This window comes from Euleptes europaea, chromosome 2 (assembly GCF_029931775.1).
Source record: "Euleptes europaea isolate rEulEur1 chromosome 2, rEulEur1.hap1, whole genome shotgun sequence".
Lineage (NCBI taxonomy): Eukaryota > Metazoa > Chordata > Lepidosauria > Squamata > Sphaerodactylidae > Euleptes > Euleptes europaea.
In genome coordinates this window covers 76,580,108-76,602,297 of record NC_079313.1, presented here as the reverse complement: position 1 = coordinate 76,602,297, position 22,190 = coordinate 76,580,108, and the positions used below count along the sequence as shown (strand labels likewise).

At 38.9% G+C, this 22,190-nt stretch overlaps 1 protein-coding gene across 6 annotated transcripts in view; it reads left to right on the top strand.

The window, feature by feature from the left end:
* MAST2 (microtubule associated serine/threonine kinase 2) overlaps positions 1 to 22,190 on the top strand; it is a 383,088-nt gene that overhangs the window by 199,020 nt on the left and 161,878 nt on the right. For 2 of the 6 annotated variants that reach the window (XM_056844045.1, XM_056844044.1), the window contains exon 1: positions 4,512 to 4,635. The exons of the other annotated variants lie outside the window; for them this stretch is intronic. In XM_056844045.1, the coding sequence (XP_056700023.1) occupies positions 4,597 to 4,635 (39 nt within the window). In that variant the 5' untranslated portion in view covers positions 4,512 to 4,596. Of the gene's footprint in view, positions 1 to 4,511; positions 4,636 to 22,190 lie in introns of those variants that run through there. 6 annotated transcript variants of the gene reach the window in all.

The following is a 22,190-nucleotide window of genomic DNA, read 5'->3' as shown; positions in this document are numbered from 1 at the left end:
TGCGTACTTGTTCAGAGCAGCATGTATTAGATTATACTACATTCAATCCATGAGTATGAAATGGGTTAGCATTAACATTCATACAAATTCTGTATTTGAAACATATTCCTGCTGATCCAAATGTCTATTTAATTGAGGATAGGGTGATGTTGTTGTGTCAGGTCCACATTCCTTCATTATAGAAACAGAAAAGCAGAGAAAAACATAATGGCCATAGTCCAGAGCTTTGCAGAGGCCTGTGCAGTTTGTCATGTACACAAGGACTGTTTGCTCATTGGAATCATACCACAGCCACTGGGTAACAGAGCAAATACCTTTATTTAACATTCATGGAGAGGCAGAATTGCCAGCTTTTGAGCTTGTGTAACTTGGCCAGAGCCAAAGCAAAACGTCTCTTCATCTCTCCTCCTGTCTTCATAATGCTGTTTGGTTGTTTTGTTAAAATTTCAAAACGTAGATAATAAAGAATATTACTAAAATGAGAAGACTAGATGGTGGATTAATGGGGGGGGGTCTGGATTCACGATAGTTTGTAATTTCCTATTCATTGCATAGGATGTTTGAGGAGAAGGAGCTTATGGGAAACGTTGCATCTTTACTTGTAATAACTGGGAATGAATTATTTTCCCCTTCTGTCTCAAGAAGCTTTCTGTTCAATTTATATGCTTGTGTTACACCAATGCAAAATAGTTAATATATTTTTTGCCTTTTCAATATTTTGTTTTCTGGAGGCTGTGTATGGAGGAGTCCCACTTGAAATTGGGAGCCTCTTGATTGAGTAATAGTTGTGAAGATTGCAGCAAGGTTGTGTGACTCCTACCTTACTCTATTTAATTGTGAGCTGCCTCAAGCAGGTTTGGAGAGGCAGCATACAAATTTACTAAACAAATTTAAAAGAAGAGGAGTTGGTATTTATATGCTGATTTTCTCTACCTTTTAAGGAGAAGCAGATTGGCTTACAATCTCCTTCCTTTCCTCTGCCCACATCAGACACCTTGTGAGGTAGGCGAGGCTGAGTGAGTTGAGAGAGAACTGTGACTAGCCCAAGGTCACCCAGCAGGCTTCATGTGAAGGAGTGGGGAAACATACCCGGTTCACCAGATTAGAGTCCACCGCTCTTAACCACTACACTACGCTGGCTCTCATGCTGGTTATTTATTTACTAGATAAATAAACATGCTTTAGTAAAAAAAGTAGGAAAAAGTTACCACAGGTGAAAAGTTTTCTGAAGTATTGTTGGAATACAGAATGCAATTTCAGCAACAGTCTTGCCATTTGCTAAAAGCCTTGTGGAGCCGTTTCAACAATACTCAGCAATAATGGAAGCTGGAATCCTCAAATGGCTTGTCTGCTGGAGAACAAAGTAGATAATATCAATACTCCCCCCCCCCAGTGTTGTTATTGCCTGCTCTGTCTAAAAGTGCTTCCATCTTTTTTTTGGGGGGGGGGTGACATCTTAGTTTGGCATTCTCAATGTAGGCATCCAATGACAAGGAACTCTCTCATTACTTTGATTAGAAAGGTTTGCCCTCTCTGAATCTACATGTTTTTTATAGTGTTATTTAGTAGTGAGTATTCTCAAAGTTTATGGTGAGTATTCTCAAAGTTTGAGATTACCAGTACAGAACAGGGCCTAGATTCTGACTGTATCATTATGGTTTCTAGAATCATTAGACTCTGACTTCAACAATTTCCTTTTTTTCATTAGAAGAAACTAAACTGGTATAATAACGTTGGCTTATAATTTGAAGGTTCTTTTTCACCAGCCAAAATTCTAAATACACTACTTAATAGACATGAAAATCTTAAATTTCAGAGAGACTATATATAGTTGGATTGCAATAAGATTACCTGGTTTATTCTTAATTATAGTCACAATTACTCTGTAGTCAGTAGTTAGAAATAAATCCTCTGGGAGTTGTATCCACTTGATGGCGAATGAGCATGTCCTTTGGGTTGATCACAGAGGAGTTGTGAATGTTTTTAATTACTATACATAAAATCCCTATTTTTATGTCAGCTGGCCTATTTAAATGCTTAGCTGGGTAAGCGTGTCAGTAGCTGTCTGCACAGCATGCCTGTTTCAGGTTTAATCTGTATGGGAAAGTTATAAGAGACTAAAAGATTAATACATGAAGCTGTGGCAAATATAGGACAAAGACTGGATGTTCACTTTTGAAGCAAAAATGAACAACCTGGAAAATTAAAAGCGACTCACTGGCTAATAACCTTAATGGTGGCGCTAGTGTAGTGGTTAGAATGTCGGACAAGGATCTGGGAGATCCAGGTTCAGTCCCCTCTGAGTGACCTTAGGCCAGTTGCGCACTCTCAACCTAACCTACCTCACAGGGTTCCTGTGAAGCTAAAATTTATGAGAGCAGAACATTGGGGAGAGAAGCAGGATATAAATGAAGTAAATAACTAGATAACGGATGTAGTCTCTCAATGACATTGGGAGTGTCCAAGTGGTCGGTAATTTTTACCCTCCCCCTAAAAATAGATCACTCCAGAGTTTGTTTTGCAATTAATTTTTAAAATGATAATATTTGAGTATAAGAGAAGATTCGAGAATTCTTCACATGAGTTGGGAGCTCATTTTGTGCTCAATGAAAAGCAATCCAGGAGGCAGTAATTTAAGTAAGGCTACATTGGGTACTCCAAATGCTTTTCGTGTTGCTTTACAATACATTAACTTGTGTGCTAAGTATATGTAGACTCAAGCTAACTGCAGTTCATGTGCATTTCATTTGGAAAAAGAGTCCTGTTGCTTTAAAATCCAGGGGATTGACAGTTGCTTTTGCAGTGCTGTGATACTGCATTGTATGGTGCGCTATGCAAATCAGCTGCCTGATCAGCCTGCTTGCAGTTTGGTTTCTCTGTCGGGTGGCTCACAAAGAATCAGTAGACCTAATTCAGCATTCAGTTGTTTAGAACGGCAGATGGAAGGAGATGCTGACGATCTATGGGTTTGTTAGCATGTTACAGAAAAGGCTGATTTGACTGCACCGAGATTGCAACAGGGGCTACAGTGAATGAAATGGAGTTTTATTTGTTTTGGGATTATTTTTGTAATGGCATGGTTAGTTTGTGTGACTCCAAGTTGCTTAGCACAGGGTCTGGCTAAAATGTGCAAATGTTTCTGTTAAACATTAGCAACCTGTATCTCTTGATTGAGGCACTCTTAAATGGCAGCTGTTATACGAACAGGAGCTTTTTGCAGAGCTGTTGCTATTACTCCATCGTGATTTTTGAGAGGGAATCAGATGAGCTACCTTAAATGCAGTAGAATTTGTAACATCTGAACTTTCCTGTTAAATATCTGGTAGAATAATTCAAATGGGAAAGCTTTTAGCTTTTGTTGGTTCAAACCAGATTGTTGAGTATGTTTTGATTAGAAAGTGGGATCTGTTGCTTGAAAGCCCTGCCTAAGATTATGGAGCTGTTTTTAGTGCTTACCTCACATATTTCCTTTGTTAGCAAGTTTGTTTTTAAGATCACGCAGAACAAAGCTGTCTTATTTCCTTTATATACTATCTTGTATCTTTAGAGTTTTACTTTGTCTTGAAGAAGCTCTCTCTTCTAATTATATCTTTGCTTTTCTAAAATATAATCGATTTGGGTTTTAAAATGGTGTTTTATTGCTATTTTTATGAGGATGAAATGTTTGAACTCAATGCTGAAGAGTTGTATTTTGAAAATAATTCTTGGAGGGGGGAGAAATAATATAGGATGGAAAATCATCTATAGAAATATGCATGCCAGTTAATTGTGAGATATCTAAAGGAAGGGTGTCTCTGGGACAGCTCTGTCAGTTGTTAATAGCTCCTCCAATCTTATGTATTCAGAACGTACAACACGTGTTTCAGATCCCTAGTACATAAAAGGAGCAGTTAGCTCTAAGATTAGAACTAGAAGAAAAACAACCATGCCTGCAACATTCAAGGAAAGAGAGGGAGACCAGCATACTTGAGACAGCAGAAACAAAAGAATATGCTACTGTTATCTGAAGAATCTGACATTTGCTTTGTCTGTACAAAGGCTAAAAGAATTTTGTGTGTTCAACAGAATGAAATCCCTCTACTAATGTTTCATTTTTATATTCATTTGAATCACTTTGTGAAGGACTTTTTTTAAAGCGTTTGGGGTGCTACTTTTTGAAAGAAATAAGATTTCTATTTTGTGTTGTGCATATGAGATGAATGCATCTGTTGTAGTTTACTGAGCCTGTGCAGGAGATCAATTGGACTGAAGCAGGGAGAAAACATGAATTGATTTGCTTTTGGCATCTTGTTCATGCTTGCATTCCTAGGTGTTTAACCTGCACACAAATGTGTGTGTGTGAGAGAGCAAAAGCTCCCTCTGTGCTGGATGCTAGATTTCCAGTTGTCTCAGCTACTTAAATATTATGTGATAGTGCAAATAAGGAAGTAGATTAAAGTGTATATAACTGATCAGAGGTTTTTGCTGCCATTCTTCATGATAATGGCAGATAATTTCTCTTTATTTGTAAAGAAAACTGGAAAATAAGGGGGTGAATATCACCAGTAAAGAATACTGGAAGATTGTGATAACCTAGCACAGTCAAGAGTGGAAAATATGGATGATTCAAGCATTCTGCGAAGGAGAGGGTTACAGGTAAGAAACAAACCTAATTAGTTAATCACCTTCAGGATTGACTTCAGACTACTGTATTATTGAACTATCATAACTGTGTTGAAAAAATAAAATACAAGGCTGAGTTTATTTGTAGTTGAATTCTTTTAATATCTATGAATGTTCTAAATTGGGTTAAATTTAAAATGATAATGAAGTATTCAACAACTTTAGTTACACAGTTTTTAAAAAAAGATTATTTTGAAGTTATATTAAGAACTTTAATTGTCCAGTTGTGTCTGATTTAAGTAGAATAAAATTGCCAAACCTGTATGAAAAACATATCAAGTCACTTATTTGTGCTGTAGTATATATACTTAAGGATGAATGTTCACAAGCAAAATAAGCTTACAAGTAAAGCTTACTAATAATAATATGGATAGCAACTGCTTCCAACATTTTTGGAGCAAACAGCTCTTGTAGCCTTCTAAAATTACAGTGGGCCAAAAGTTTCAGCAAAACATATTGGGCTGAAATAGCAGAGGTTTTTCCATCTTGAAGAGTAGAAACTGACATTGTTGCCAAGAGAACAGTTTGAAACTACAGATTCAGCTGCCTAAATAGGTTTAAAACAGTGTTTAATGTTTAACGTACTGCTATAGCAAGCAGAATATTTTGTTAAGATATAGTTCGTACCATTGTTGAAAAAATTTCTGAAATCAAACAAGGTAATACTAAGTGCAGCAGACAACAATAGAGATCAATACAATTCTGTAAACATCTCAAGCTTTGCTATCTATAACATTTTTGCTATCTATAACATTTTTGCCTCTGTCAAAGTGGGCTCTGGCTTATGAAAGCTTATACCATAATAAGGTTCTTTACTATTAGGCTAATCTTCAAATTCTCTGAATTTCTGAGTTGCAAGTTACCTGAATATTATAATACTTATTCAGTATTTCCACATTTGAATACAAAATGAAATAACAGTATAAGAAAACCCAGCAAACAGAATGTGCATGCTTGCATTTGAAATGTATTATTATTAACAACAAACAACTGCATTTCCCAATTGATAGCTTATTTGGGATTGCAGGATAGTCTGAAAATGATCAAAGTACTGACACGATACTAAATAGTTCTTATGTATGAATTACAGAGAATTATATTTAGTAATGAATAAACCTTTTTGTTGACATGTAATGTGAATCAACGAAGGTTTGATCTACAGGTTAAAGTTAAATGTGAAATGAAAAGGAATAGTAAATATTAAATTAAGCATCATGCTGTATATAAAATGTTTCTGATGAGGTTTGTTGGCTTAGGGAATACTGTGTGTAATATTTACATTGCTGTAGAGTTCTTATCTAAAGGTCTGAGTTTTCTGATTGTCAGAATGACTTGTTTCCACCATTTAGATTTGAGTTGATGCAATCCTATTTCAATATTATTAACTCATATTTAAAATCTCAAACTTTTGAGATGTCTATTAGATAATTTTAATAAAACATGTTACAAAAATGTCATTTTGATTTACATTTGTATAATTGATAGGATCCTCTATTAATTTCCTCAGTACATCAGTCTCTTCCTGTGTGGGCTGGTACAGATGCAATATGACCTTTAACCATGGTTGAAAGTCCAGGGCTGTACTGTGGGATTTTCAAGAATATGGCATTCAATTCATTAGCTTATTTTTATTGTTACTGATTACAGAAGATGTATATGTTGGCCTGAGAGAAGAATTCTTGAAATCATTGGCTGTTACCGCACCAGGTATTCCCAGCGCTGTATCAAGAGTTTGGAAATGTTATAAAAAACATCGCTTTAAAAGGGTTTTTGGATGCCACAGTTAAAAAATGGTTGGAAGATGCCTTCAGAGCTAAAGGGGCCAAACAAAGTGTGAACAGTATTTTTTATAACATTTCCAAACTCTTAATACATCGCTGGGAATACCTAGTGCGGTAACAGCCATTGCCTCATCTATTTTCTAATATTTCCTTCTTTTAAAATTAGGAACTGTGCCTTTCAGAGTGGAAAAGGACTCCAAAGTGAGTCATATTCAGTTGTTAAAGAATGTGTAAGTCCATCTAGTATCTCAGTAATCAGCCAAAGCTTATTACACAGTCACTTCAGTTTTGTTAGACTGTCCACATTTGCAGACAGATGAATCTTGGAGCCAGTGGGCTAACTTCATTTTTAAGTAACACCTGTCTTCACTTATGCTCATTTCCCTTGTAGCTTTGGTACATATTAGAATCACTTATTGCCTGTAATATACAGGTGCAAAAGTGGTTGTTTTGTTAAGGCCTTTTAAAAATATCCCACCATTACATTACCTGAAAATTATAGTAATAAAACCAATACTTTTGGTTCATTTTAGCTTGCTGGGGTTTGAGGTCATAAAGCTGGATAAATACTGTATGCTGCCTTCAGGTGTTACAATCACCTGTATATTTACATCACACCTTGCTGCTTAAACCCTGGTTGGTTTGTTAGCAGTACATAACAGACCAGTGTTTGTAAACTTCAATTAGTTTGTCGCCTGTCTCCTCTTTCTGTCTTCAAACAGATGCTATCATCAACTCCTTGTATTTCCAGGCTGCTGGCAAACATGTGTAGCTTCTTGCTGTTGGTCAGCTGAAATATATATTAAAAGGGTCGGGATGCCTAGGACATGCTAACCTGCTTTCTCGCCTCATCTAAAGTTTGTTAGTAACCCTCATCCTGCCCTCTTACTTCCTGTCTAGTTGCGTCTCTTCATTCCATAAACTTTTTTTGCTTTGAAACAAAATAGGTTTTTTACAGCTTTTACTTCCTGTCTAGTTGCGTCTCTTCATTCCATAAACTTTTTTTGCTTTGAAACAAAATAGGTTTTTTACAGCTTTTACACTGCCTCTTTCTTTCTTGTTGTGTCTCCACATTAGGATTCTTAGAAATAAAATTAAAGTTTAGGAAGAAACAAATGATAATGGTGAGATCAATCACTGACTCATGTTCTTCTGGGATGTAAGGGGGGGAGTTGAAGGAAGATCTCTCTCCATGAGGAAGAAAGTATGACTGGTAGATTGTGAACTGCTTTTGACTAACAATGCTTTGTGTGAAATAATTTCTTACGCCTGTTGGCGTAAAAGGATGCAATTAAGTGAGATCTCTTAAATTTCCTCTGAGGGAGGCAAGAGCAGCAGTTCTGCTTTGAGTCATCACTGGAGAAGGGGGTACATGGCAGAGGGCGGGAGGGTGTGTTCTGAGAAAGCACCTTTGATTGTTGAATGTAGCTGCAATGGCTAGGTTTTTCTGTTGCCTTTGAGTAGTCTTCTTATGCAGGAATCTGAGAGGAACAAAATAAGATGTCTACTTTCAGGCATAACAAGTGCAAACTGTAGTTTAGAATAGTGGTTTGCTGTGCACCTGGTAGCAAACACTGTTTCCTTCCCCTCTTTGTGGCAACCCCCAAATCCTCTCCCCTTTGTTGCTTTTGCCTGTCCTGCCCATGACCCACAACGAAACTTTTATGTACCCCCAATTCTTCAGTTCTATTAATTATTTATTTACTTAATTTACACCCACCTTTCTCCCCAGTGGGGATCCCAAAGAAGCTTACATCATTCTCCTCCACTTTATCATTACAACACTGCTGTAAAAGTAGATTAGGCTGGGACAGAGCGACTGACCCAAGGTGACCCAGCCAGTTTTCTAGTATGTTAACACTAGGACTGTGAAGAGCCAGTTGCCTGGTCACTTAAGGCCCCTAAAAATTGATGTGATGTTGTGATACCCAATTGATGTATAACTAGGGTTGTAGTCAGACATCATGTTAAGGCCTGCGTTAAACCAACATGTGTAAGAACCCAGCTGGTTGGGCTTTACCCCCTCTTTCTCATATGGAGAGTTCCAGTTAGAAATTAGTTATGGCTACTTACATTGTATAAATGCAGATGCATCGGTTTACCGGAGTTAGTTCCCTCCTCCAAACCAGAATTCTAAGTTTGGATAAAATTCTAATGTATCATGCTGGTTTGTGTGTGTGTGGGAGTAACAAACTAATGTGTGAGCATGCATTTATATGTCATGAGTAGCCAGAGTTAATTTCTTACTGGTATTCTACATGGAGGTGGGGAGGGGGAATGTAAGGTGTGCAGGCTTAGTAATGAGACAGATTCGTGTTCATGCTAGTTTAATGTGGCGCTTTCCATGATATCTGAATGTAAGCAGCGGAAAGATAGGCATCTGTATTTTTCTCTCTCAACAGTGCACTTATAATTTCATATTCATAAAAACTTGGGCATATATGAGAAACACTATTCAATTAGTGTGGAAGACAATTGAAAGCAAAAAGTAACAAATGGGTTGTTTATTTTAAAATAGTTTTATATAGTCCATGTTTCTTGCAATTAGAACTTTTATTTCTCTAATTTTAAATGTTTTTCTGCTGGCAAATTGGAGATAATAATATGAGTAATAAGCTAGTGAAAGCCATCTACATGTCTTCTGTGCAGGAATTCTGTAATGGGTTGTGGCCCAAAATTTGTGATGCAAAGCAAGGTAAGGGCTTCCTTATTATTCAGTCCCTGGGGTTACATTTTGAAGTAACACAGCTAAATTTGAGTCCAGCTGCACTTTAGAGACCACCAAGATATTTGGGGTATAAGCTTTCAAGAGTCAATGCTCCCTTTGTCAAACACCTCTGAAGCTATTTTGAAGTTAAAATAGCTTTTGTAGTATTTTGCTGATGAAATTGACTAAATGAGTATTTACTGTAATATTTCGTCCTTTTCATTTGCACTTTATTGTGAGTCAGCATGAAGGATTCGATTATTTTATCCACAGTGTGGTGATAGTGTTGGTGAATATTCAGCTGTGCCTTTCAGCCTAGGAATAACGACTTGTATTCTCCTTGTAGCCATTAGAGACACAGGATATATCACTTCTATTAATATCACCCCAGATGCAACTGAGTCTATGCCAGAAATCCCAAGCCTACAGCAGAAACCAGTTTTTCCACTTGGCAATATAATATGCTGCCAGCATGCTACAAGCTAGCTGATTTTTTTTTCTAATTTGCTCTGGTATCCATCTTTACCATGTAAGAATTCTCACCTGTCACTTTAATGAGAAGGAGCATCTTGCAGCAAGGCAGCATTCATTGTGTTTGGTAAAACTGATGCCTTAAGGGAGAAATTGATTAGCAACCTTGGTTTTGTCATCCCTGCTTATTATATTGGAGGGACTGAAGAGATGACAGGGTTACACATCTGTTAGTTTAAAAAACAAACAGTGAGTCTTTTAGAGGACTGCAAAGGTCAGCCTAGTTTGAACCTCTGTGTGAAAGCATGCTTTATAGCCACCATGTACGAAGGCATGGTTTACTTGTTACCCTAAGTAGGTAGTCTCCACTTTAGTTGGGGGAATTAGCTGGAGACAGAGAGCGAGAGGGGTAACTGGGATTGATAATCTATGTATACCAGGATAATCCTGAGTGAAAACTCTCAAATGAGCAGGCAGTTGTATAATTAAAATTGGTTTTATTAAAGAATAAAAGCAAGAAATATATTTTAAGCAATGAACATACACAAAGCATAGAAGAGCAGGCTAAGAGAAAAGGGAGAAAATTGGGTAGGGTTTTAGGAATTGGTGCTATTGAAGGGATGTCCAGGGAAAGCAGCGCTGAAGAGGAAAATGACCAGCATTTCCAGGAGCAAAAGAAAGAGCCCACACTCAAGTGGGGGTACAGGCATGGATCCCGAACTCTCTCACACACACTATGAATGGCCAAAGGACCAATATGTATACTCCAAAATAGGTCTTGAGGTGGTATGAGGTAAGCTGGCAGGAGAATCAAGAGAGAGAATTGATCAACTTCCGGCAAGATGGCTGATCTGATCGCAACTTCTCTCAAGAGCTCTTGAGAGAACCAGGAGGCGCTTTGGAAACGAGTCACTTTCAGTGACTCGACCACGTTCCTAAAAGGTGGAATGTGGAGCAGCCAATTCCTGCTGCCGACCAGTGCGGTTTGACTCCCAAACTCCCCCGGGAACGTACCCTGGGGGAGTTTGGATGCTGTCCCGCTCGGCTGAGGGAGGACCATCGCTGCGAGCGCCTCTAATGGAATCGGGACCAGATCTCCTCTACCAAATACCAGCTATTGAATTATTTTAATCATCAGAAACTCCAACATCTGAGACGTGCCAAGAACTTCTTTTGTTTGCTTTAAAAAAAAAAAGAGAGACGGAGGAGTTTCTTTAAACTAGCTGTACACCCGCATCCTCCACAAGACCATGAGATAACTTGATAATAAGCAAGTAAAATCACCAACCGGACTGAGGATTATAAATCTTTCTTGCGGGTAGACATAACAACTAAGGATTTGAGTGACGTTGTACGCAGCAACTGAAGACTCCGAGGCAGAAGGGGGAGGGAAGAAGTTTTATTTCCGATTTGAAATACTTTCGCTTTTGAGCCTTTCTGCCACGTTTCATTGTGAGAACGAGGAGACTCAGTGAGAAATACCGGATGTAACTAGAAGACTCTTGAAACTCGATGGTGAGTGTTACATCAATACTGACCGCCTATACAACTAATTCTACAGGGAACCATGGATTACAAAAGAGTGGAGGAACTTTTGATGCAGCAAACTGAAACACTTAACAAGCAAATTCAACATCTAACACAGCATATGACTCAACTACTTGACCAGAAACTTGACAATCTTATGAATGAGATTAAGTCAATTAAAGAACAAGTGAGGGTATTAAAAATAGGCATGAATAAGATGGAAATTACCATAACAAAAGTGGAGGGGGAACAAAAGGAAATTTACAAGGAAACCAAAGATAATGAGAAACACATTGGAGACCTACAAATACAAGGAGAGATTCTGAAGGACCAGATAGCACTTTTGGATATGAAATCGAGAGAATCAAATCTACGATTACGCAATCTCGCGGAAAAATATGGGGGCACCAGAGAGACTATGATAAAATCACTTGCTGACATTTTCCATTTAAATGATCAAAAATTAAACTATGCAATAGACAAAATATACAGAGTTCCCCTGTCACCAAAAATACAGAAATCAACACCTAGAGAGATTGTGATTGCCTTTTTTGATCTCAAAATGAGGAATACAATCATGCAAATCCAATATGATAGTCCTCTTTTGGTAGATGGATTACCATTAATAATGCTGAAAGATATACCTCACCACTTGGTTGCAAAGAGAAATGCTTACAAAGACTTCACAACGATATTGAGGAAAAATGGAATAAAGTGTGCCTGGTTAATACCACAAGGACTCACGTTCATCTATAAACAAAGCAGATGTGCGGTCAATTCACCAGTTGAGGCTGAAAGATTTCTATTAAGCCACAAAGAACTGACAGATCCAATTAAAGGAAGAGACCAAGAAGAAATGCGACGGGATGAAGACTCAACTGGGCAAGATGTAGCAACTGGACACCATGGACTTCAAGAGACTACGCCAAGAAAGCAAGAAAAGAACAATAGAAACCCTCGACAGAAAAAGTCTTTTAAAAAGAAGGGATGAAGGGTTGGAGGGTATTAAAACAATGGGAATAAGGGGAGGTGTAGGGAAATAATAATAATAAAAGTTTAATTTACATGATAATGTTATGTGTAGTTCTATCCTAGTTTTTGGAATAATTTATACCCCATTAACATTTTTAATTATTTTTAATGTTAACTAATCATATCAAATAGGGTTACAAAGTTATGGAGTTTGTATGGATATTATAAAGAAATAGATAAATAAAAATAAATATATAATGTTTTAGAAGGATAGACAAAGAATGATACAAAGAAGTGACCGGATTAAGAATGGGTTAGAGGAAGTTGGGGGGGAAAGTTCAAATTGTTATATGTATTTTACTATGAAGATATCCATTCAGCATTGTATTATTATTGTTTATATATGGAAAAATAAGCTAGATGGCATATCGAATGGGATTATTGTATCAACTTTATGGAAAAAGCAATAAAATTTTCTATATAAAAAAAGAGAGAATTGATTGCTCTTCTGGGGTTCCAACAAAAAGATAGAAGAGGTTTGATGAGTTGTCAAGACCAAAGAGAATGCCTGGACTATTCTCTTAAATGCTGATTGATTGGTGGGATGGATGCAGATACGATAAGTAATGGTATGCTCTGAGTGCTGATTAAGTCACCTTAGGGTGACACAATGGGGATCAGCTAGCCCCGTTGTCCATCCAGGCACACCTTAGGACCAGGGGAAAAGTTCAGCTTCCAACTGCCTTCCTGCCAGGCTTGACACACAAGATGATCCCAAAACCCTCTGAGAGGCATTCATTTTGTGGGGAGCATTGTCTTGCTCTTATGCCAGTCTTTGGCCCCCATGCCTTCTTGGCATCCCCCAGCAGTAGGAGGGGTCCAACTGCTTACATACTAACCATAAACTAGCCATTGTCTTAAACATCTTAAATTACCTTGAGTCATAACTTTTCCATGTTGTTCTCGAAATGTACAGTCATTCCTGTGGTGCTTCCAGACAGAATGTTTCAAATATGTCAGGTTTAAGGAATCACTGCCAATGACATTCATAAACCACAATGAGATTTTGTTGATCCCAGTATTTACTAGAGCTAGCAGAATCAATATATGTGGTTTAGCTATTGTGGTGTCAAAAGTGCTGTGGTAATTTGTTGGTATCTCTTTCAAAAAGTACTCTCCCTCTTCCCCTTTCCTTTCTTTGTCAGCACTTCGGTTATTGTGGGAAAGCTAAATTCCAACCTCATTGTAACATTGGCTCTTAGCTGTTCTCTTCAGGAAACAATGTAGCACACTTCTGTCATATCCAATAATCCACAAGTGGAGCTGTGCTCACTGAATAGAATTTCACCCTAGTGTAGTCCTCCCATGCTGTTCCTGGGGTTCAGTTTTGGGTATGGTGTGGGGTGCCTGCATTGGCAAGGGTGTATCAGCAACAATTCCTTCCTATTTCTGCTAGTGGAAGTTTGCTATTACTGGTGGTAAACAAGCATTGGAATCCAACCCAGCATTGGCAGTATTTAAGATAATTGATTTCAATGGATTATGTGCCTTAATCTGTGTTGGATTATGTGTTTATCTTCTGCAGTTTGTTTGGTTTTATCTTTTGATGAAGTGCCATGCAACTGGATTCTCTGATCCAGCATTTTTTGTTCTAGTACTTTTGTTTGGCCATCAGATAAGTGATTATTTCATGAAATGTGTATAGTGTTAGTCTGGTACTTTTGACATCTGCTTTCTATGTATCAGTATCACATTGTTCTCTCATATTTTCTGATTTGTTAGCATGTATCCTCTGATCCACTTCTGCTAGCATAAAAGCCATTACATTAGCAGAAGTGTGTTTTTTAAAAAGGTATGCTACTGTTCATTGTATGAAAACCCCGTTATATAATAAGGGATTTCCACTTGCACAAGGCATAGCACTAGAATATTGATCTACATATTTTGTTTTTATTTTTAACTTAATAACAGAAGTTAAAGAATGGTGTTTCAAAGTAGAAATTGCTAAGTGCTCATGTTGTGCAAGGATCATGCCATGTCCAGTGCCACTTTGCATTAACAGAACACCACTTAGTTGGAGATGAACTCCACTGACATCTGATTGGATATGCTCCACTGTAATTAGTCTGCTAGCACTTTGTGTGGCAGAATATTCTGTGTTTCTTTTTTCAACCAGTGAATGATTTTTAATAAAAGTGTAGTTTGATGTTGAGAAAGGTGGGTGACTGATTTTTGAGGGATGGCAAACCATACATTTAGACAGGAGGGAAATTGAGAGAAGGTAGCAGACCTTATAATTTGTGTTATCTCATTTTCATCAGGCTTCTTAGTGACTCATTTTGCTGACGCTTCTGCTTCTTTGCAATCAGATTATTTCAGTCCACCAGATGCTGCTTTGGCAAAATACCTCTTCTCGTAACATTATTTGGGCTTTGAGTAATAAGATGAATGCTGGGATGATGAGGGGTATCTGGCACATGATTTTTAGCAAACTAGATTTGATTGAAGAAGTTGGATGGAAGCTTGCTACACTTGAAGTTGAGGATAAGGAAGAACTTGGCATGTAAAAGTTCATCGTTAATGTATTATGTTAAAATGAAAAAAACAGGCTGTTTATCAAAGTGGAATCAAGTTGTTAGTTGTTAATCAGTCCTACTGCCAGGAAGATAAATAATCCAAATATTTTTTTCAAGATAGCAAGCTGGATCCGGGGTTATGAAATTCCTGAAAAAAAGTTGATCCTGCGCTTTAACTTTCTCTGTTTTCTTTGGATTCAGAGAAAATTCAATAAAAATACTATATCAGTGGCACCTGTCGCCACTTAAATTAGCTAAAATCTATGGGAATATGCAGGATAACTGTTGGTTCTGTAAATTACTAAATGCAGATTATCTGCACAGGTGATGGACATGTTGTAGAGGCTTTGATATAGATTTCCCCTTTTCTGCTGAGGTCATGCCACTAAGCTGCACAGCTGTTTCCCCAAAAGACAAACGAAATTTAATTGCACATCTGTTGACAGCTGTAGACGAGTATTTGCAAGATATTGAAATTCAAATCTAAGTCCTACATTTGACGAGTGGATTCTGAAATGTAAGGAAATCTTTCTCCTAATTAAACTGACAATTTTAAAGGATACGATATGTCATAATTGCAAAGAATTTGGGAAAAATTACTTGTAAAAATATAGTGTCTGTGCCTATGTATATACCATAGAGTACTAATAAACTTTTTTCTGCAAAGAAAGAAAGAAAAAGAAAGAAAGAAAAGTGGCTAGCAATTGCTTTGAGCTCTCAGGACTCAGGAACCTGAATGTAGAAGATCTGATTGTTTGTCAGAAGTTGAGAGAGAGTTATTCTGCCTATTTCTCCTCCTTTTCTGTCAGTGAGTTGACAGGAGACAAAACAGGAAGATCTAAAAGAAAGGAAGCAGACAATAGTAAGGGGGGCTGACAGATTTTAGAGTGAGGAGATACTGGATCAATACATCTCTTCAATTGTTGATAATACTAAAAAGCCCTAACTAAAATGCTCAGATACTTGCACACTAATGGATAAAGGGACATTCTGGGTAGCTTCCCTACATATCTGAAATTCCTTTTCTTTGTATGTTTGTCAAAGACTCTAGCAGCATATGACCTTGAGCTCTTTGGGCACACATGTTTATGGTGGGGTGATATTTCTTATGTAGAAAGGTGTACTTTACTAGTGTTCATTCTTGTTATCCACACTGAACTATGGGACGTGTGTTATCCAAAGAACTAATACATGTATATGACTTGAAACAAGGTGTAAGTACCAAAATATCATGGAATTTAGGTAATTCTTTAAAGTTGCACTGCTTTTTACTAGACGGGATCAAAATTAAACAAATTCTAACATAAAGAACGGGGATCCTCTGTTTCAGTTGCAGTTTTTATGTATTTGCGCATAAAGAATTCCCCATGGGAGCCTGCTGTTTAAGTGGTTTTTGTAAAAAATGATCAGTGATAGTGAAACACTCCAATTATTGGTGACTACCTAGTTATAAATTTTAATAAATTGGCCATACTAGGTTTCTGTATTTTTTCCCCAAAATGACTAATTCCCCTGGATATGAGGGAGTATAATATAGGTTCAGAAAGCAATGTTGTGCTAGATTATGTTTAGATAATAGAGTAGTATAGCAAAATCATTTTTGTTAAAACTCCATATAATATGGAATGGAATGTCCATTACCAATGGGACTAATTATAAAATTCTGTATTTTTGCCCTAAGAAGTGAGTACAATGAATCCAAATTAGCTGTGCTGACAACATATTGATTTGACATGAATTTTGATAAATATATCATACTGCCTTTACATACATTCATTTGTATTGTTTGCACATGTGTATGAGCTCTAGTTTCTGCAACAGAAAAAATAGATAAAATTGAACCTGTGGGATAAGAGAATCCATATATAACCAGAGTCTCTTAAAATGCTGTTTTTAAGAGATGCAAAGGTCCCTTTTAATGGTCCCAAGAAATTATATTATCTTTAGAAATATTTTTGCCAAAGGATCAACTTTAATACCATCTTTTGCTGACAAGGTACTGTTGCTTGCATGCAGCATACATTAACCCCTAGTAGGGGGGAAAGCAGACACAATGGGGGTTCCTATCCCCCCACTGGGATTTAAAGCCGCCTATGAGTGGGGGAAAGCAAGGAATTGTGTGTGTGTAGGAGAGTGAATTATCTTCCCTCTGTCTCCAGTGGTGTAGAGGTTAAAGTGTTGGACTAGGATCTGGGAGACCCATGTCTGAATCCCCATTCTACCATGGAAACTTGCTAGGTGGCCTTAGGCCTGTCACATAGCCTAACTTGAATGTCTGAAATTTAGTGGCAATGGTGACTTAAGCCTTACAGATTTCTCTTACACAGTGTTTGGTGCCACTCACCTCCTCTGACTCAGATTCTGATTATCACTCTTGAGTATGTAGCTGGCACTGATTAGTCAGATTAATCCTGGCTAGCTTTAACTTCGGCTTTTCAGCCAGGTTTAGAAACCAGTCATGTTTAATGCACCTGAAGATGTAACAGTGTTCCATACTTAAAGTTAACAAGGAAAGGAAGAGGGAAGGTTCATAGAGTCCCTCAATCAGACAAAATTTGGGGAGAGTGTATAAATGGTGTTTGATTTATTATTACTTTGTATTGCTTGAACAAGGATGGATTTTCTCACTTTAAAATGTTTTATTTGCAGTAGTGCCCAAAGGCAGTGTTTTCCTTTTGTTTTAAACATTTGCTGATCAGCCGTAAATACCGCTTGCCCTGAGAATGATGTTACATTGATTTTTTGAAAGAGTACAAGAGAGAAGACTTTTAATACCCTTTTAGACGGTCATGAAAATGCAGTAGTGCACCCAGTTGTCAGCTTTGCTGAACTGACTCATATTGAGGAGTGAGTGAGTTCATAGCTCTTAGGTATGTCACTGAAATCTATAAGGGACTTCCAATAACTGGCTCCTGTTCATAGGCTTTATGCCATTTGCTGATCATAAGCATTCCCGCTCTGAGGATAAGGGCATCTTGCAGCTCGGGTTATTTACGCCCACTGCTCGGGGAAGCAGGACTAAAACTTTAACTTCCTGTCTCCTAGGGCGGGAATAGCCCCAGCTTCCAGTTTCCCTCCTGCCTTGCCGGGGAGGCAAGCTTATAGCAGAGCTCCTGCTAAATCTAGGATAGTGTAGGGGACTACCACCTCTATCTTGTCTTTACCTATTCTTACTATAACGGTTTTATCTATTCTACATTTCTGTACAAAAAAAAATTTCCTTCTTCGCTCCGCCTGTGGGTCTTCTTCGCCTTTGATCTCCTCCGCTATTCCTGCTACTTGCTGAGAATTCCAGAGGTTATGGCTACCGCTGCTGCCTCTAGTGCCCGAGAGGAGGACGACTACCTCTCAGAGGCAGATCATCAATGCTGCACCAAGAAGCACAAAAGATTTTCACCTGGGCAGAAAGTCACCTACTGGCCCTAAGAGCGGAACACATACAGGGCGTTCAGAACATACAGGCAGACTGGCTCAGCCGTTACACCATAGACAAGGGAGAGTGGGCCTTGAGAAGTCAATCCTTCCAGATGTTGGAGAACAAGTTCGATTCCTTCCAGGTAGACCTGTTTGCTTCTTACCAGAACCACAAATTGCCCCGTTTCTTCTCCAGGTTCTTCCATCCGATGGCAGAACAGACTGATGCCCTTCTCTCTCCCTGGCCCCCAGGGAAGCTGTTCGCTTTTCCACCCCTCCCAATACTACCAAGGGTGCTCAGGAAGATACGATCGAAAAGAGTGGATGTTATCTTGATCGCTCCGGACTGGCTGAGGATACCCTGGTACTCGGCCCTCACAGCCATGTCAACTCAGAGACCCTGGTGCCTTCCGATTCCTCCAGATATGCTGCAGCAGGGACCGCTCCATCGTCCCAATCACCAGTTGGTTCAGTTTAACCGCATGGGCATTGAGAGGCAGCAATTAATGTCGCTTGGCCTGAGCGAGGAGGTAATCTCTACCATTCTCGAGGCCAGAAAACCATCCACCAGGAGAATCTATGATTACACCTGGAAGGCCTTCGCCCGTTGGTGCCGTAAAAAAATCCTGAATCCGCTAGCTATTGACCTTCTGAATCTCCTATCATTCCTCCAGGATGGGGCTAAACAAAAACTTAGACCAGCCACCTTGCGAAAACAGGTGGCGGCTATATCCACGGTGATCTCTTCACTAGATGGATTCTCATTATCGGGGCACCCACAAATTAAGGCCTTCCTCAAGGGAGTCACACAGTCAAATCCACCGGCTGTACATAGGTGATGCGAGAATTCTGCAAATTCTCTCCCTTGAGCTCTTTATTTTTTTTGGACTCCTCTGCCTGCTACTTACCAAGCAAAGCCAGAGTGTGTAATAGGAAAAATGTACTTAGGACAGTCTCAGACCACACACACATAACAGTAAAGCATATAGGTTTATTGAACTTAAAGAGGTTGTAAGGCAAAGAGAAAAAAATACTTAGACAGATTTAACAACATCCCACATTGAGACTGATACACAGACAGACAGACAATCAGAGCCGCTCTGGGTCATTCCAAAGGAGAGACAGAATGATTTCTCCCTGGGAAGGACAAAGGACTGGACATTTGGACCACCCTTTTATAAGCTGGACCATGAGGAGAGGGTCTCAAATGACCCCTCCCTGTCACATTCTTTAGGAAATGAGTTTCCACAAATCATGACTAAAATTGTTTAGAAATATCTTGTTCCATAATAAGTTTGCCATGTTCAGGCCTCTGATAAATCTTGTTCCGTCCGTCACCCAGTGTTCATAAACCATTTCCTCCCTGCGTAAGCAGGCACTCTGCTGTCCGTTTTAAATGACCTTGTTACCCCTGAACATAATTTCTAGGTACCTAATGTGTTCTGGGTGACTAACTGTTAGTAATGCAAATCTCCTATTACTTTCTAAGGTCAGGATCCTAATGGAAAAGTTGGGGTCAGCTAAAGGGTTGCTTTCTGAAAGCCTTAGTCAGGTTGTGTATGACTATAGGTTATGATATTAAGGTATGAATGTGGTTATTCTTAACCCAAACTCATTATAAACTAATATATTTAATATGAACGAATGTTCAATACAAAAAACTCTCGCGACAATAGGTTCCCAACCTGGAGACTTAACTTGGTATTGTCATCTTTAACCAGACCACCTTTTGAGCCCCTACGTAAGGTGTCTCTTCGTTTCTTAACCATGAAAGTTATTTTCCTCACTGCCATCACATCGGCCTGGAAGATATCTGAGATTGGGGCATTGTCCGTCCAAAAAGATTTGTGTATTTTCCATAAGGAAAAGGTGGTGCTACGTCTGGACCCCACCTTTATCCCTAAGGTGAACTCACCTTTTCATCATAAGCAAGAGATTCATCTTCCATCCTTCTCCGCCAATCCAATTACCTTAAAGCAAAAAGAGTGGAATTCCCTCGACATGCATAGGGCAATTGGTACCTACATCAATCGTACCGAACCAATCAGAAAGTCGGAGGCCCTGTTTGTGTCAATTTCAGCCCCCAATCAGGGACTCAAGATGTCCAGACCGTCCATAAGTCGATCAGTCAAACAGTGTATCACCAAAGCCTACAAATCTTCAAAATTACCAATCCTGGTGGGCATAACTGCCCATTCCGTTAGAAGTGCCGCAACCACGGCAGCTTACAATAACCAAGCCTCCGTGGGTTAAATATGCAAAGTGGCCACCTGGTCCACAATCTCAACCTTCTTGACACTACCAAATTAACACTCTCTCCGCTGCAGACACATCTTTCGGTAGAAGGGTCTGGCAGCACGTTACTACAGATTAAGAATTCCTACCCATATCATAGCTCTTGGACATCCTGAGCTGCAAGATGCCCTTACCCTCAGAGCGGGAATGGAGCCTTGTTTACTCACCGAGTAGGTTCCTTTCGCTCTGAGGAAGACGGGCATCTTGGCCCACCCAAATAAGAAAACAAAAAGTACCAGGGTGCTACATATAGTGGGATATTAATCCAGTTCTATTCCAATTCTCAGCAAGTTTAATATAAAAACGAAATACAAGGTTTTCTCTTACTTACTACCTTCTGACTATTATGTTCATACCGTTACTTATATTTCTTGGAAGATTCACCTTCAGGTTGTTTACATGTTATATGAGGTTTTTTCTCACGTTATGAGTATATATCTATTTTTCTCCTGTCTCAAGTACCTAGCTAGTGGAAAACTGAAAGCTGGGGCTATTCCCGCCCTAGGAGACAGGAAGTTAAAGTTTTAGTCCTGCCTCCCCGAGCAGTGGGCGTGAATAACCCGAGCTGCAAGATGCCCTTCTTCCTCAGAGCGGAAGGAACCTACTCTGTGAGTAAACAAGGCTCCATTGTGGACTTCTTTTGCCCAAACAGTTGAACACACATGAAGCTGCCTTACACTGAATCAGACCCTTGGTCCATCCAAGTCAGTATTGTCTATTCCGACCGGCAGCAGCTCTCCAGGGTCTCAGGCATAGGTCCTTCACATCACCTACTCGCCTGGTTCCTTTAACTGGAGCTGCCCGGAATTTTTAACTTGTGTTTTGTTGTTTTGTTTGCATTTTTACAATGTTAAAAGGTAACATGTCTGTGAGCTTGTTAAATATTGTCAATGAATGTTATATTATGTTTCCTTCTGGGCATAACTCCTAATGCTCAAAATATCAAATACATAATGCAAAAGAAGTGATTTTTTTTCTTAGAATATTTTACTAATTCGTTTATTGTTGGTCCCACACACTATGGGAAATCTATCCGTGGATGGCTGTTGTCACCTCCTTCTGGTCTTTTATTCCATTGTCACAGTATTCCATTGTCTGCGAGCAATCCACTCTCCCTAACTGTGTTTCCTATATGATCCTTTGCCTTGGTTATTGATAAATGGGTGGAAATTCTTAATTTCAGAAGGGCAAAATGGGTGGGGGATTGTGGACGCCCAGTTTCTGAGAACTAAGAAAGATTGCCCCTGACCTGGATAGCCCAGGCTAGCCCGATATCAGATCTTGAAAGCCAAGCATGGTTGGCCCTGGACAGTACTTGGATGGGAGACCACCAAGGAATAACAGAGTCACAAACCACCTCTGAATGTCTCTTGCCTTGAAAACTCCCATGGGGTTACCATAAATCTATTGGCTTGACAGAATTTTTTTTAAAAGATGGAAATTGTTGTTAGAATTTTTTTTGGAAAAACGACATTTTCAATTTTTCATCCTATAATGTAGCCCCATACCTAGTCTCTTCCTCTTAAACCTGCAGACATTCCCTTCAACTCCACTGTACTTCCTTTTGTTCCTCCCATTCGTTCGCTGAATACTTTGGCTCCCATATTCTGACTTGTCTGTTCTTCCAGCAGATTCAGGTATTTCTCACCTTTCTTAGCACCCTATTTTATGCTTTAAATGTATCCTTGATAGCAGCCTGTGTTTGTCTACATGCTTCTGTTGCAGTTGCCTCTGGGAAATTTTGCTCTGGAGAGAATATGCAGAACAATTAGAACTGAAAACTTT